The sequence below is a fragment of the Rhinoraja longicauda genome, chromosome 27, assembly GCF_053455715.1.
Source record: "Rhinoraja longicauda isolate Sanriku21f chromosome 27, sRhiLon1.1, whole genome shotgun sequence".
NCBI classification, from domain to species: domain Eukaryota; kingdom Metazoa; phylum Chordata; class Chondrichthyes; order Rajiformes; family Arhynchobatidae; genus Rhinoraja; species Rhinoraja longicauda.
Window position 1 is genome coordinate 14,316,837 of NC_135979.1, and position 14,058 is coordinate 14,330,894.

Here is a 14,058-nt window from a genome sequence, read left to right on the forward strand (position 1 = left end):
GGGGCCACAGTTTAAGAATAAGGGGTAGGCCATTTAGAACGGAGATGAGGAAGAACTTTTTCAGTCAGAGAGTTGTGAAGGTGTGGAATTCTCTGCCTCAGAAGGCAGTGGAGGCCAGTTCGTTGGATGCTTTCAAGAGAGAGCTGGATAGAGCTCTTAAGGATAGCGGAGTGAGGGGGTATGGGGAGAAGGCAGGAACGGGATACTGATTGAGAGTGATCAGCCATGATCGCATTGAATGGCGGTGCTGGCTCGAAGGGCTGAATGGCCAACTCCTGCACCTATTGTCTATTGTCTATTGTCTTGGAACTTGTGTCTTCCCTTTTCAGCAACAACCTTCTCGGCGTTTGGGAAAGTAGGGGCTGCAACTGTTTGATTCCGTCTTAGATAAGAAGAATGAAAACATATTTGTATGAGACAATTGGGATAATTCGCACTGGCAATTTCCTCCAGAAGAAGGGATCAAGAAAGGCGCTGAAGTTTCAGCATGTTTTATGCGCTGATTAAAATATAATTCAAATTTCAAACCATTCTTCCATTGGCGTTTCTTCCATGCAACCATCACGGAAGGAGGTTAACACAGCGTGGGAGTGGCTTGGTGCTCGCTCTCGCCTGACTTCAATGTGGCTTCTGAACTCCCATGGAGGTTTTTTTAATGCGCATTAAGGAGAATCGATGGAAATGAACCACCATACCTTGTGAGTTAAGATGTGCAGACGAGGTAAGGTCTCCCTTTGTGCACTGGTGATTGCAAAGTTTTAAAAAAGAGGAATTCGTGTACGGGGTGAACAAATCAGGCGCCGGAAAGTTTTGCGAAGCGGCTGAATGAGTGAGAGTTTGAAGTGGGAGAGAGAGGAGTGTGGGTTCTGAGCTAAAGTCCAGCCTGCACCCGCTGCAGCAGCGCCTGGGAACAAAGATACTCGTATCTTTGAGAGGGAAGGTTCTCTGCGTGTTTTAAGGAGCTTGTACTCTCACCTCCTTCGCTTTTTCTATGGCCAGTTAAATTTACAGTCAACCTCCATCTAGAACGCGGTGCAATGTGATCCACAGCGAATAAAAAACAAACCCTGCCGTAGTAGACAAGGACAAGGTGGGTGGGGTATGTCAATGAGTGAAAAGACTGAAAATCTTTCCAAATGATAGGATCGTCCAGGGGCAACTGGTGAACATAATCACACGTCCCCCCATACCTTCATGGCACGAAAAGCGAAATATTCTTATCTCTACCGATATATTTTGATCTAGTCCATTTAAGAAAATTTAAAACAAATTTATTCAGGATAAAAACTTATGTGCAAAACAAGAACTGTGCGAAATTCCTCTGACATTCTCCACGGCTGCACATACAAGACGTTGTTTGTAAATGCACTTTGCAATCCTTTTCAAGAAGAAAATCAGTTTAGTTCATCTCGCAGCCATCTTTAGAGGGAGGCAGACACTATTAATGTTCATTGTAAGTGAGGCTCACACATTGCAAGCCTTTTCAGCAGTGGGATATTATGAAAAGGTGAAGATCATTTCCAAAAGTCACGAAACAAAGTATGCTGGTGGCCTTTATGTAAATTTGAGATTTGCAAACACCCAACGTTGTGTGATCCATGCCAAAAAACAGATTTGCTTTTACTTTAGAAACATGTTCTACAGGTATTTTTTTAAATGGCATCTTTGTTTTAAAGTACCTTTTGGATTTGTTAACAAAAGCAGTTCCATTGCAAATAGCAACTCCAGTCTCCATGGTGTATGTTTGTGTTACAAGTTATTGGAGAACATAAATCAATTTGTAGATGGAGTCACATATTCATTTGTACTTAAAAATAATGACTATTTCAGGAGAAGAGGCTGAGCACAAAGCAGGGTCATGAAATTAGACTTCCTTCAAGTGCCTGACCTTTGTAGTTGGCAATAAGGCGCAATAGTAAACAGCTGGAAATTTCTCTGCAAACCCTGAAATATGTTGAATTTTATATCCAAATGACCAATAATTTCATTAAAAGTTAAAGGATGTGGTCTTTTAGACATTTCTACAGGATTTGACATGATTTTCCTAATTCTGCTAATCAGCACTTTATTCTTTCAAATGTCAGATAATTCAATCAGTGGCAATTTTGTTTGGGTTAAAATCAGTTTCCAAAAACCGTCCTTGCTATTTTTAATATTTTGTATTTTCTAAAGGAATTATGCTTGGCATGTGCAGCACAAAATACTGTAAAGGCGTCTTAACGGATTATGGTGTCATGTGGCACAGTAGTTGTGCCAAATGAGATTAGTTCATAACAGATCCAGCATCTCATAATTGGGCATTGCTGAAGGTGAATCATCCGAGCCTGCAGAATTGTACTCCACCACAATTAAGTTTATTATTTTAGAGATACAGTGCGGAAACGGGCCCTTCGGCCTACTGAGTCCGCGCCGACCAGCAATCCCCGCACACTAACACAGTCCTACACAGACTAGGGACAAGTTACAAATTTTCCAAGCCAATTAGCCGACAAACATGTACGTTTTTCGAGTGTGGGAGGAAACCAGTGCTCTGCAGAGAAAACCCACGTCGAGAACGGACAAACTCCGAGATCTTCGGTTTCCTCCCACACTCCAAAGACGTACAGGTATGTAGGTTAATTGACTGGGTAATATGTAAAAATTGTCCCTAGTGTGTGTAGGATAGTGTTAATGTGCGGGGATCGCTGGGCGGCGCGGACTCGGTGGGCCGAAGGGCCTGTTTCCCCGCTGTATCTCTAAATCTAAAAAAATCTAAAAAATCCATACAGACAGTACCCCGTAGTCAGGATCAAACCCATTTCTCTGGCACTGTAAGGTAGCAAATCTACTTCTGCGCCACCTTGTCACCCTTTTGTTACCTCACGGCCCAGCATATCCTTAATTCTGCCATTCCATTCAAGTTATGGGGTGATCCAGGTGCAATGAGAAGTGCAGAAGGCATGTGGGGAGCAGCATCTCTTTTCTCAAATGCAAGCTACCAATCTGATGTGACTGAACCGCAAGACTATATCTGATGACTGCAAATGAACGAATGACATCAAGCAATTGGCGAAGCCAAGCCATCCCACAACTATCTAATTTAATGAAAGACCCTATGTTCATCTGGTTGTGAATGGTCATGGTCAATTAACTGGCCACCAGAAAGAGGAGCTCCAAGAACATCCCAGTTCTCAATGAAGGTGCAGCCCAGACAGGTGTCATCCTCAAGGCGAGGATGAAGTATTTGCCCCATGTTCAGCCAAAGGTGTTTGTATGGAGGATCTGGCTTGGCTTCCTCCCGAGATCTCCACCATCTCACAAATCAATTCCATTCAAATCACTCCCCATCTCGTTCAATGGCTCACCACGCTGAATGGTATAAAGATTAGGCGACCAGACAACAATGACTTGCACTCTAGAAATAGTGCTCCACTGTTCCTCTCGCCAAGCTGTTGCTGTACAGTACACCTTGCCACCCATCCAACAGTATGTCCTATCCACAAATATACAGGACCAATCTAATCAGGTCAATTACCTCAAAATTGATGTATTCTTAATCATCAGCAAAATGATGAAACACATGCACTCGCTCTCCAATTATCACTTCACTGAAATGCAGTTTTGTCAGGATCAGCTCATCCAGAACTCATCCTATTGTCGACCAAATCATTGAACTCCAGAGGAGAGGTGGGTGTGACTGCCTCGATATAGGCGTGGCATTTGACTCAGTGCGGCATTGAAGAGCCCGTGTAAAGCTGAAGTCAAGGAGAAAAGATTCCCAATGATTGGAGTCATGCCTTTCACAAAAGAGGATGGCTGTGGTTGGAGATCAATCGTCCCAGGCTCTGAACCACTGCAGTTATTCCTCAGGACTGTGCCCTTGGCCCAACCTTGTTTGGCACCTCAATAATGACAGCTGTTCCATCAACAGCGCACGTGGGGATAGTATCTGTGAATAGGACAATGCTCTGTTCCATTTAGAGTCATAGAGTGATACAGTGTGGAAACAGGCCCTTCAGCCCAACTTGCCCACACCGGACAACATGTCCCAGCTACACTAGTCCCATCTGCCTGTGTTTGGTCCATACCCCTCCAAACCTGTCCTATCCATGTACCTGTCTAAACTGTTTCTTAAATAATGGAATAATCCCTGCCTCAATTACCTCCTCTGGCAGCTTGTTTCATACATTCACCACCCTTTGTGTGAAAAGGGCAAAAGCACCCTTTCTGTGATGCTGGAGGTTTTGCCATTTGCTACTCCAAAGATGGTACAACAATCCAAGCATGCGAGCAACAAGACTAAAGCAGCATCCAGGCATGGTTGGTAAATGACACGTATCTTTAGTGCCATACAATTGCCAGGCAATGACTATCTCCAACAAGAGAGCAATATCTGACCCTTGGCATTACCACCACCCACCATTACCATTCTGGGGATTACATTTGAACAGAAACACAATTGAACCAGCCATATAATACCATGGCAACCAAGGCAGATCGGAGGCTGGATATCCTGTGACGAATGACTCACCTCTTGACTTTCCAATGGCTTTTCACCATTTACAAAGCAAACGTCAGGTGGAATTTTTTCCACTTGCCTGATATAGTTAATAATTGCAAAAGGTGAAAAAGAAAATCAAACCCGTTCCCAAAACAAAAGCAAGTACATTTACGGCTTGTATTACACAATTGCAACGAGTCTCAAATCTTTAAAAAAATATCTTGTGAGGGGGACTGGAGCTTTAAATTTAAATGATATCCACTTATCTGTGATGCTGGAGGTTTTGACAAATTATCTGCAATTTTATGTGCCTTGCGTTTGATTAGAAAACTTGACATTTATGAAGCTTGACATTTATGGAAACACAAGAGACTACAGATGCTTGAGCAAAAACACAAAGCATTGGAGGAACTCAGCAAGACAAACAGCATGAAGAAGTGTCCCAACCCAAACAGTCGTCTGTCCATTTTTCTCCACAGAGGCTGCCTAGTCTGCTGAGTTCCTCCAGCATTTTGTTTTTCACATTATGTATCCCCCTTTCTCGAGAAATGAATGGAAAAAGCTATCGGAAGAACAATAGGAAGATTCTGCAATATTCATCTCTCTCAACCACACACACCCATTTATTGAGATACACAAAACTAGTTGCCTTTTTACATATTATCAAGAAATCTGTCAGGATATAGATTGAATTTTGACTGTTTAGACAGAGAGAGCTTCAATTGATGGCCGGTTTACTTTCTCTCACTTTATTGTAATTCTGAATGGATCTCCCAACTTGGACAAAGCATTGTCAATCCTCCTCTGACAAAGCTAAGCAGTGAGTAAAAGAGCTTCTTCATGAGCTGTGGCTTCCTCTCTACCATAGTGGACAGAACAGTTGACCTCAACTAATCTATTTTCAGCCTACCACTGCAATGTTAGAATCCTTGTACATAGAGGATGAATATTGATCATTGGTACCTCAACCACTGAATTAAACCGTATGTAGTTTTTATCACGATGCAGAGGAGGTGGGGCTAGGAAAAGGGGAGTGATTGCGTTCAGTTGCCTTGCAGAGGATGAAAATAAATGATGGTAGAAGGGTCAGGCAAGTTCACGAATTATGTCTGACATTGCACGAATACGAAGCAGTATAGCATTATTATTGTAGCTTTCATAACTTTAGGAAATCCAAAGAACCTCCTGGCCAATATAGTAATTTGAATGTTACTAGTTGCACCATCAATTGGTGCATATCAGTGTTCGAGGGACAGTGAGAAAATAAATAACCAAATCATACATCTCACCCCCCCCTCCCCAACTCTCTCCATCCGATTTTATATTTCATTCCTGCTCTCCTCACCCTGTCTGACACCCTTTTCACCCTTTTGTTTACATTTCACCTTCTGAAGAAGGGTCAACCCGAAACATCACCCATTCTTTGTCTCCGGAGATGCTGCCTGTCCCGCTGAGTTACTCCAGCATTTCGTGCCTACCTTCAGCCTTTGTCCCTTACTTCACCCATCTCCATTCAACTCCGCCCCCCTTCTTCTGTATCCATCTACTACTTATGGGCCTAGGTCCTGCTCCCCCCTCTCTTTTCCAGCTTTCTATTCTCTATTCCAATTAACTGTGAAAAGGATAATCATTGGCTGTGCAATTCAGACTGCTAACTCATAAAGTCAAGTCAATTTTATTTGTATAGCACGTTTAAAAACAACCCACGTTGACCAAAGTGCTGTACATCAGTGCAGGTACTAAAAAAGAACATACAATGGCACACAAACATAAGAACACATACATAGAGAGTTTACAGCACCCCCTCAGAGAACAAGCATAATTCCTTGAGAATAAAATATTCCCATTTTCTTCAGCCGAGAAATGGTGGGAAAAAAATGGAGTGGAGAATTGCAAATGCCACCTAAAACCGAAGCCAAATTATTTAATCAGTCAGCTGAATGAGTTCTATGATCTTGCAGGGCAGTGATTATATCAGTTGGATTTGCTGAACAGGAATGTGTTGTGAAGAAACAATGGTTGCAGTCTGGGCAAGTCTGAAGCCCAACTCAAGAGTCTTGTCAGATTAAATCATCCTTGCATGCTGTGGCAAATTCAAACACGTATTCAGTGCTCTGCAATTTCAAACACATTTTCAGTGCTATAAAGGTGATAGAATTACCTTGTAATAATTACACTGGTGATACTTTCCTTTTGAACAAACATTAAATTACTTCAGAAGGGTATTCGTTATTATTAATTGTAAAATTAAACTGTTTAAAAAATATATATAAATGAAGATTCCACAATCAAGAGAAATGCCTTGATAATTTGATTAAGTTGTAGAATGAATACTGGTCGGGATATGAGAAGGATTATGAATTGCTCTTTGAAAAGGGCAGGCAGAATTTCAATTTAATGTCATGTCTGAAAGACTATCTCTCTTATGTAAGTCACCCCTTTTGTACCGTTCTGATAAATCTGATAGATTATGTGATATAGGAATTTAAATTTTGCGTGATTGAGAAACAACAAAAAACACATGCATTTATTTAGAACCTTTAGTGAAGGAGAGCATCCCCAAATTATTCTCAGGAGATTAAACAAACAAACAAAAAAAATCAGCTCCAGAAAGCACTGAGAGTAGGAGGGGTGACCCAAACATTGGTCCAAGGTTTAGTTTTAAGGGAAGCATGGAGAAGGGAGGAAGGGGGAGAGACTGAGTGCTATAGGGAGTGAATTCCAGAGACAAGGGCATCATCGGCTGTTGGTTCAGTCATATAATACAGCGAAATTAAGGAAGGAGAATGCATCGGAAGCCAGAATGGATAGAGGGCAGAGTTCTTAGAGAGTTGTAACCTCTTGCAGGAAGTTATAGACACAGGTGAGGAGAGCATTGGCACATTTGAGGCTGGTGGTAAGAAAAGCGTGGGTGACAAGTTTGCAGCCACAGTTCACATTGTCAAGTTCACAGATCACAAGTTAAAGTTCATGGTGACTAACGGGATGAGACCAGGAGATCAGCTCTTGGTCAGATATGATGCCAAACATGAACAGGTTCCCGTTCTGGAGTAATTTAATTTTGCTCTGTGATTTCTGTTTACATTTCTAATTTCTTACGTATTTATCATCATATGTTCATGATGATTCAGAGTTTGTACTGCAAAGATGAATAACATTAATTCATATAGTGTAGGAAGGAACCACAGCTGCTGGTTTAAACCGAAGATAGACACAAAAAGTTGGAGTAACTCAACGGGTCAGGCATAAGGTGATGTTTCGGGTCGAGACTCTTCATATAGAATGTACTTAATGTTTATGGTGGCATGATTTTTATGTAGAATGTACTTAATATAATTTCATAGAGAAAAAAAGAAAGGATTTAATAAAATTCTGTGAAAAAATAAGTAGGTTCTGATAGTTCAGTTTTGTATCTTAATTTTTTAACCTCAGATATGCACTCTGCATTTATTCAGTTGGCAGGTGTGATAATTTTTTTAATGGGGAAGATAACAATACAACACAACACAATATCCTTTATTGTCATTGTACAAGTACAACGAGATTTTGATTGTCGCTTCCATATCGATGCTATCAAGTCAAATATAAATCATGGCGAACATGTAAACAACAGGGGGGGGGGGGGAGGAAAGGAAAAAGAAAAGGGGGAACAAGGTAAAGTGCAAAAAAGGTTCATGCAGGGGTCAGTTGTCCAAGATGACCCTGGGGGCAGAGACAGATCATGGCGGGCTCTCAGCAGATCCGATACAGAGCAGCTATAGCTCTAGGGATGAAGCTGTTCCTTAGTCTGGAGGTGCTGGCGAAGAAGGCTTTGCAACGTCTGCCAGATGGGAGTAGTTCAAACAGACGGTGGCATGGGTGTGTGGAGTCATTGTGGATGCTGGTGGCTTTCTTGAGGCAACGTGCGTTGTAGATGTCCTCCAGGGCTGGCAGCTGTGTCCCAATTATCCTCTGCGCTCTGCCGACGAGCCTCTGAAGAGCTTTCCTGTCCGCTGCCGTACGTCAGAATGCTCTCTATGGTGCAGCGGTAGAAGGTCATCAGAAGCTGTTGTGGCAGACCGACCTTTTTTAGTGTTCTCAGGAAGAACAGCCGTTGCTGTGCCTTTTTGACCAGTGCAGCGGTGTTGGTGGGCCATGTGAAGTCCTGTGAGATGTGTGTGCCCAGAAACCTGAAGCTGGACACTCTCACCACTTCAAGTCAAGTCAAGTCAAGTTTATTTGTCACATACACACACACGATGTGCAGTGAAATGAAAGTGGCAATGCCTGCGGATTGTGCACAAAAAAGAATTACAGTTACAGCATATAAATAAAGTTAATAAGTTAATATAGAGAAGACAAAATTTAGTCCCTGGAGTTATAAAAGTTAACAGTCCTGATGGCCTGTGGGAAGAAACTCCGTCTCATCCTCTCCGTTTTCACAGCGTGACACCGGAGGCGTTTGCCTGACCGTAGCATCTGGAACAGTCCGTTGCTGGGGTGGCAGGGGTCCCTCATGATCATGCTTGCTCTGGATCTGCACCTCCTGATGTATAGGTCCTGCAGGGGGACGAGTGTAGTTCCCATGGTGCGTTCTGCCGAACGCACTACTCTCTGCCCCGTTGATGAGGACTGGGGCGTATTCCTCATTCATATAACATTAGGTTATATTTTCCTCAGATTTACCATAACAGAAGCTTATTTCTCACTCTATTGCATGCAGTTGTTGTGTTGCGGTGGGGAGTTTGATCTGTTCATCGTGGAGAGAGACTGGGCTCTTGCGCACTTTAAATGCTGTTAGTTTTCTAACCAGATGTGCTCCAGTGAGAATCACACACATTTTTAAAAGAACATGCAAGTAAGTAACTTCCTGCCCATGCACAAGTGCCCACAAATGGTTTGGTCCCTTCTCCAAGGAGAATGTGTTGCAAACACTAGATTGGGAGAAACACAAAGCAATCAGTGTCATGGTTGATTGGCAATAATGGACTCTGCAGAGTCAGAATGGAAGTCAATTCTGCAGGAATGAATGAGAGACTACAAGCAACCATTAATAATTAGACATTAACATTTCAGGCAATGAAGAATTCATTAGGGATTTTAAATGCTTTTCCGATGTCAGAATGAACAAAGATTTGCAGATCTGCTGATTATTCAGCAAGCACTCTCTAACTTAAATTGCAAATCCATCATACGGGGAAAGGTCATCCAAATGCAAGAATAATTCAGTAAAACTCAACTAATAAAAATAAACACACAAGAGAATGTGCACCACCATAAACATTTGAAAAGTCAACACCAATTCAACATTTAAGTTCCAAGTCTTTCTGCATACAATAAGGCATTGTTCTAGGTAAATATATGAATAGCCATTGAATTATGCAGCCCTGTTCTAACCTTGGTTTTATGGGTGCTTTGGAATTCTCTAGGGATAGGGCAATGTGCAACTTAATAAGTTTCATATTTCACATGCTGTTCATGTACCAGAAATATATTGTGTAGGAAGGAACTGCAGATGCTGGTTTAAACCGAAGATAGTCACAAAAAGCTGACAGATCTGAAGAAGGGTCTCAACCCGAAACGCCATCCATTCCTTCTCTCCAGAGAGGCTGCCTGTCCCGCTGAGTTATTTCAGCTTTTTGTGTCTATCTTCACCAGAAATATCTCCGTTGATTGGTCACAGCAAATAATAATCACTCTACAAAGCAGACTCATATTTTGAATAAAATATCAAAGTTTATTGGATAAAAATGTGCAACAAAGCAAAATTTTGAATTGATATCAACTGCAATTTATACTGTACATGCTTAACATTTTTCATGGTTGGAGTTATTTTAGGGAGATCTCCAATCTAATATTTGAAGCTGTCTTTTTTTTAAGGCATGGTGTAATTATCCATTGGGTTTTAAACTATTTTACTGTATTAGCATCAGATTTCTTCTGCTGTATACTAATATTTTTTAATAACTTTTTTATTGGCTATACTTGTATTTTATTTCTTTGGAACCCTGGGTACTGCATGGCTTGCCCATTACATTTGAGTTTACTGTGTTTATTAAAACTTATTAACAGGGGTGATAATGAGGCCACTGTAAGAAAAAATCTGGTGAATATACCACACAGAAGCACAATGTAGAGACGAGGAACTGTAGATCTGGTTTACACAAAGAGACACAAAGTACTGGAGTAACTCAGCGCGTCGAGCAGCATCCCTGAAAAACATGGTTATGTGGCATTCAGCCATGGGCAGCACGGTGGCGCAGAAGTGGTGTTGCTGCCTTACAGCGCCAGAGACCCTGGCTCGATCCTGACGACGGGTGCTATCTGTACAGAGTATGTATGTTCTCCCCGTGACCATGTGGGTTTTCTCCAAGATCTTCGGTTTCCTCCCACACTCCAAAGACGCACAGGTTTGTAGGTTAATTGACTTGGTATAAATGTAAAAAAACTGTCCCTAGAGTGTAGTAGTATAGTTAATGTGCTGGGGATCGCTGGTCGTTGCAGACTTGGTATCTCTGTATCTCTAAACTAAACTAAACCTCTGATCACTTACCATGTTTTCCAAAATGCTGCTTGACCTGCGACTCCAGCATTTTGTATCTTCTTTTCTAAAGTAGCATCTGCAGTTCTGTGTTTACACATACTAGTCTTTGGCCTGCCCCACTTCTCTTCCGCCTTGTAATTCCCCTTCCCCCACCACAATTAATCTGAAGAAGGGTCCTGACCTGAAACATCACCGATCCGTATTCTCCAGAAATTTTGCCTGAGCCACTGAGTTACTCCAGCATGTTGTGTCTTACCTTATTTGGGAGCTTACTTTGCACCCCCCCCCAACTTCACTTTCATTCTGTTCACGCCAAGATGGCAGGTACACCTTATACAATAAAATTGTACCTTATCGTACCTCATACAATAAAATTGAAGAACTATTGTTGGTATGTTAATTGGATGCTGTGGCTTATGGTTTTTGTTGCATTGGTTTAACAAGCAAAGCTAGGGTCACGCTGATAACCTTTTGCATTCTGTTTCTTTGTGAAGGAGAGTTAATGTTTAAAACCTTTCAGTGTATGTCAAACCCAAATGTCAATAGTTTGCTTTGATACTAAGATTAGTCTTTTTTTCCCCCCCTTGCACGCAAATGCACTGAAAGCCACTTAGTAGAAATCTATCTGTAGCAGACAAACAGCATAATAAATCTCGATGTCCCAAGAGGGAAAATAAATATACATAGCATATTGTGCGAATCTTAATGCCTGTGTGAAAGGCCGTGATACTTTTGGGACATAATTACAAGCTCAGATGTGAATACCATCTTCATATCCGTGCTTAATCAATAAACAATTTGGCTAAGCAAAGTAATTGGGTCCACTGTTAACTCTCAGACAATAGGTTAAATGGTTTCTATTTACTGTGAAACCAATTTGCATGGCAACTATAATTTGTGTTTGCGAGAATATGATATGTAGCCTTTCCAGTGGATGTTAATACAATCTGATTGAGAATCACTAGGCGTATGATACAAATGGACAATACAAGTAAATAAATTATTTGGAATCTAAATTATCTCCTAACTACAGTCTAAAGAAGGCTCCTGACCCAAAACGTCACCTATCCACATTCTCCACAGATGCTGCCTGACCCGCTGAGTTTCTCCAGAACTAAACATAGCACAAAAAGTAAATAAATTTGTGTTTGGTAGATTATTTCTTTGTTGTAACAATGCTTCTTGGCAATAAATCTTATACCGTTAGAAAGCCTGTTTATTTCCCTTTTAAATGGTGCCACGTTTGTAAGGAACATGCATTTGTGGGATGAGCAGCAGAGCTGAGTATATGGGATGCGCCCATGAAAAATTTGCCAAATCTTCTCTGCCAATGCCAAACAGCTTATTCTGCTGTTGCTATTGACTCTTGTTTTGAGCTTCTGGTACCCCCAGGTGCTGACATTCAGGTGCCTGATTGGCAGCACCTGTGAGCATGGGCCCTGCTACAGTGGTCAGTAGGTGTCTGCTCCAAGAATCGGCATGCCACGTTTGACTGATCTGGATAGGGCCCGTGCGATAGGGCAACTTCAAGCTGGTGTTCCGCAAAACCAAGATGCGGCATTATTTGGAGTGAGCTCTAGTACCATCTCCAAAGTGAAGGCCAAGTTCCATATAACGGGGGATGTCAGAGACAGGCCGCGGAGTGGGCGTCCCAAGAAGACGACACCCGAAGAAGACCGTTTCCTCACCCTGTCAGCACTTAGGAACTGTAGGCTGTCTTCTACAGATTTGCAGTCAAGGTTTGCAGGACGATATTGCCGACGGCTCTCTGCCCAGACAATTCGGAACAGACTGCACGCAGCCGATCTCCGGTCTCATAGGGCTGCCAGGAGGCCTGCCATGACTGCCCTTCACCATCAGGCCCGTTTGCGCTGGTGTCGGCAACACGTGCACTGGAACCTGAACATGTGGAGGAACGTTATGTTCAGCAATGAGTCCAGATTCTGCCTACGGCAGTTGGATCATACAGTCAAAGTGTGGAGAAGACGCGGAGAACGCTATGCTGATTGCTGCACCGATAGAGTAACATCTTTTGGTGGAGGCAGTGTGATGGTGTGGGGCAGCATCTCCCTCACTGGAAAAACGAGGCTTGTCATCATTGGAGGCAATCTCAATGCAGAGAGATATCGAGATGAGATTCTGCAACCAGTGGCAATCCCATATCTCCACAGTCTGGGACCGAACTCTATCCTCCAAGATGACAATGCTCGCCCCCAGAGCAGGGTTTCTCAGAGACTGCCTCCAGAATTTGGGAGTGGAGAGGATGGAATGGCCTGCCAGCAGTCCTGACCTCAACCCCATTGAACACTTGTGGGATCAGCTTGGGCGTGCTGTTCGTGCCAGAGTGACCAACACAACCACGTTGGCTGACTTGCGACAAATGCTGGTTGAAGAATGGGATGCCATCCCACAACAGTGTGTGACCAGGCTGGTGACCAGCATGAGGAGGAGGTACCAGGCTGTTGTGGCTGTGTATGTTTCTTCCACACGCTACTGAGGCTCCTGTTTATTAAATGAATAAATTGTTAAATTGCCAATATGTCTTGTTTCTTCAGACTTCAATCATCCAATCCACCAAACAACACCAAACAAGAGTCAATGGCAGAATAAGCTGTTTGGCATTGGCAGAGAAGATTTGGCAGATTTTTCATGGGCGCAACCCACATACTCAGCTCTGCTGCTCATCCCACAAATGCATGTTCCTTACAAATGTGGCACCATTTAAAAGGGAAATAAACAGGCTTTCCAACGGTATAAGATTTATTGCCAAGAAGCATTGTTACAACAAAGAAATAATCTACCAAACACAAATTTCCTTACTTTTTGTGCTATGTTTATGTGTCTTTTTTTGTAAATCAGCATCTGCAGTTCCTTCTTTCTACTATTTATCATAGTTGTTTAAAAGCTTTTTGGTAAGGATTAAAAATGGTACAGTTGATCATTGAGTCCCCATGCAATGTTAGGAAAAATGGATCGGGGTTGACTAGCACTATTGATAAAGCTAATGATACAAATACCCCAGAAAAAAAAACTGTTTAAAAAGATGTAAGAAGTA

At 42.2% G+C, this 14,058-nt stretch overlaps 1 protein-coding gene across 1 annotated transcript in view; it reads left to right on the forward strand.

Annotated features, from left to right (window-relative positions):
- Window positions 1-599: 599 nt before the first annotated feature.
- Window positions 600-14,058, forward strand: part of LOC144606779 (keratinocyte-associated protein 3-like) — a 31,648-nt gene continuing 18,189 nt past the window's right edge. Inside the window, exon 1 of the mRNA XM_078423141.1 lies at window positions 600-721. Within this exon, the coding sequence (XP_078279267.1) occupies window positions 709-721 (13 nt within the window). The 5' untranslated portion in view covers window positions 600-708. The remainder of the gene's footprint in view (window positions 722-14,058) is intronic.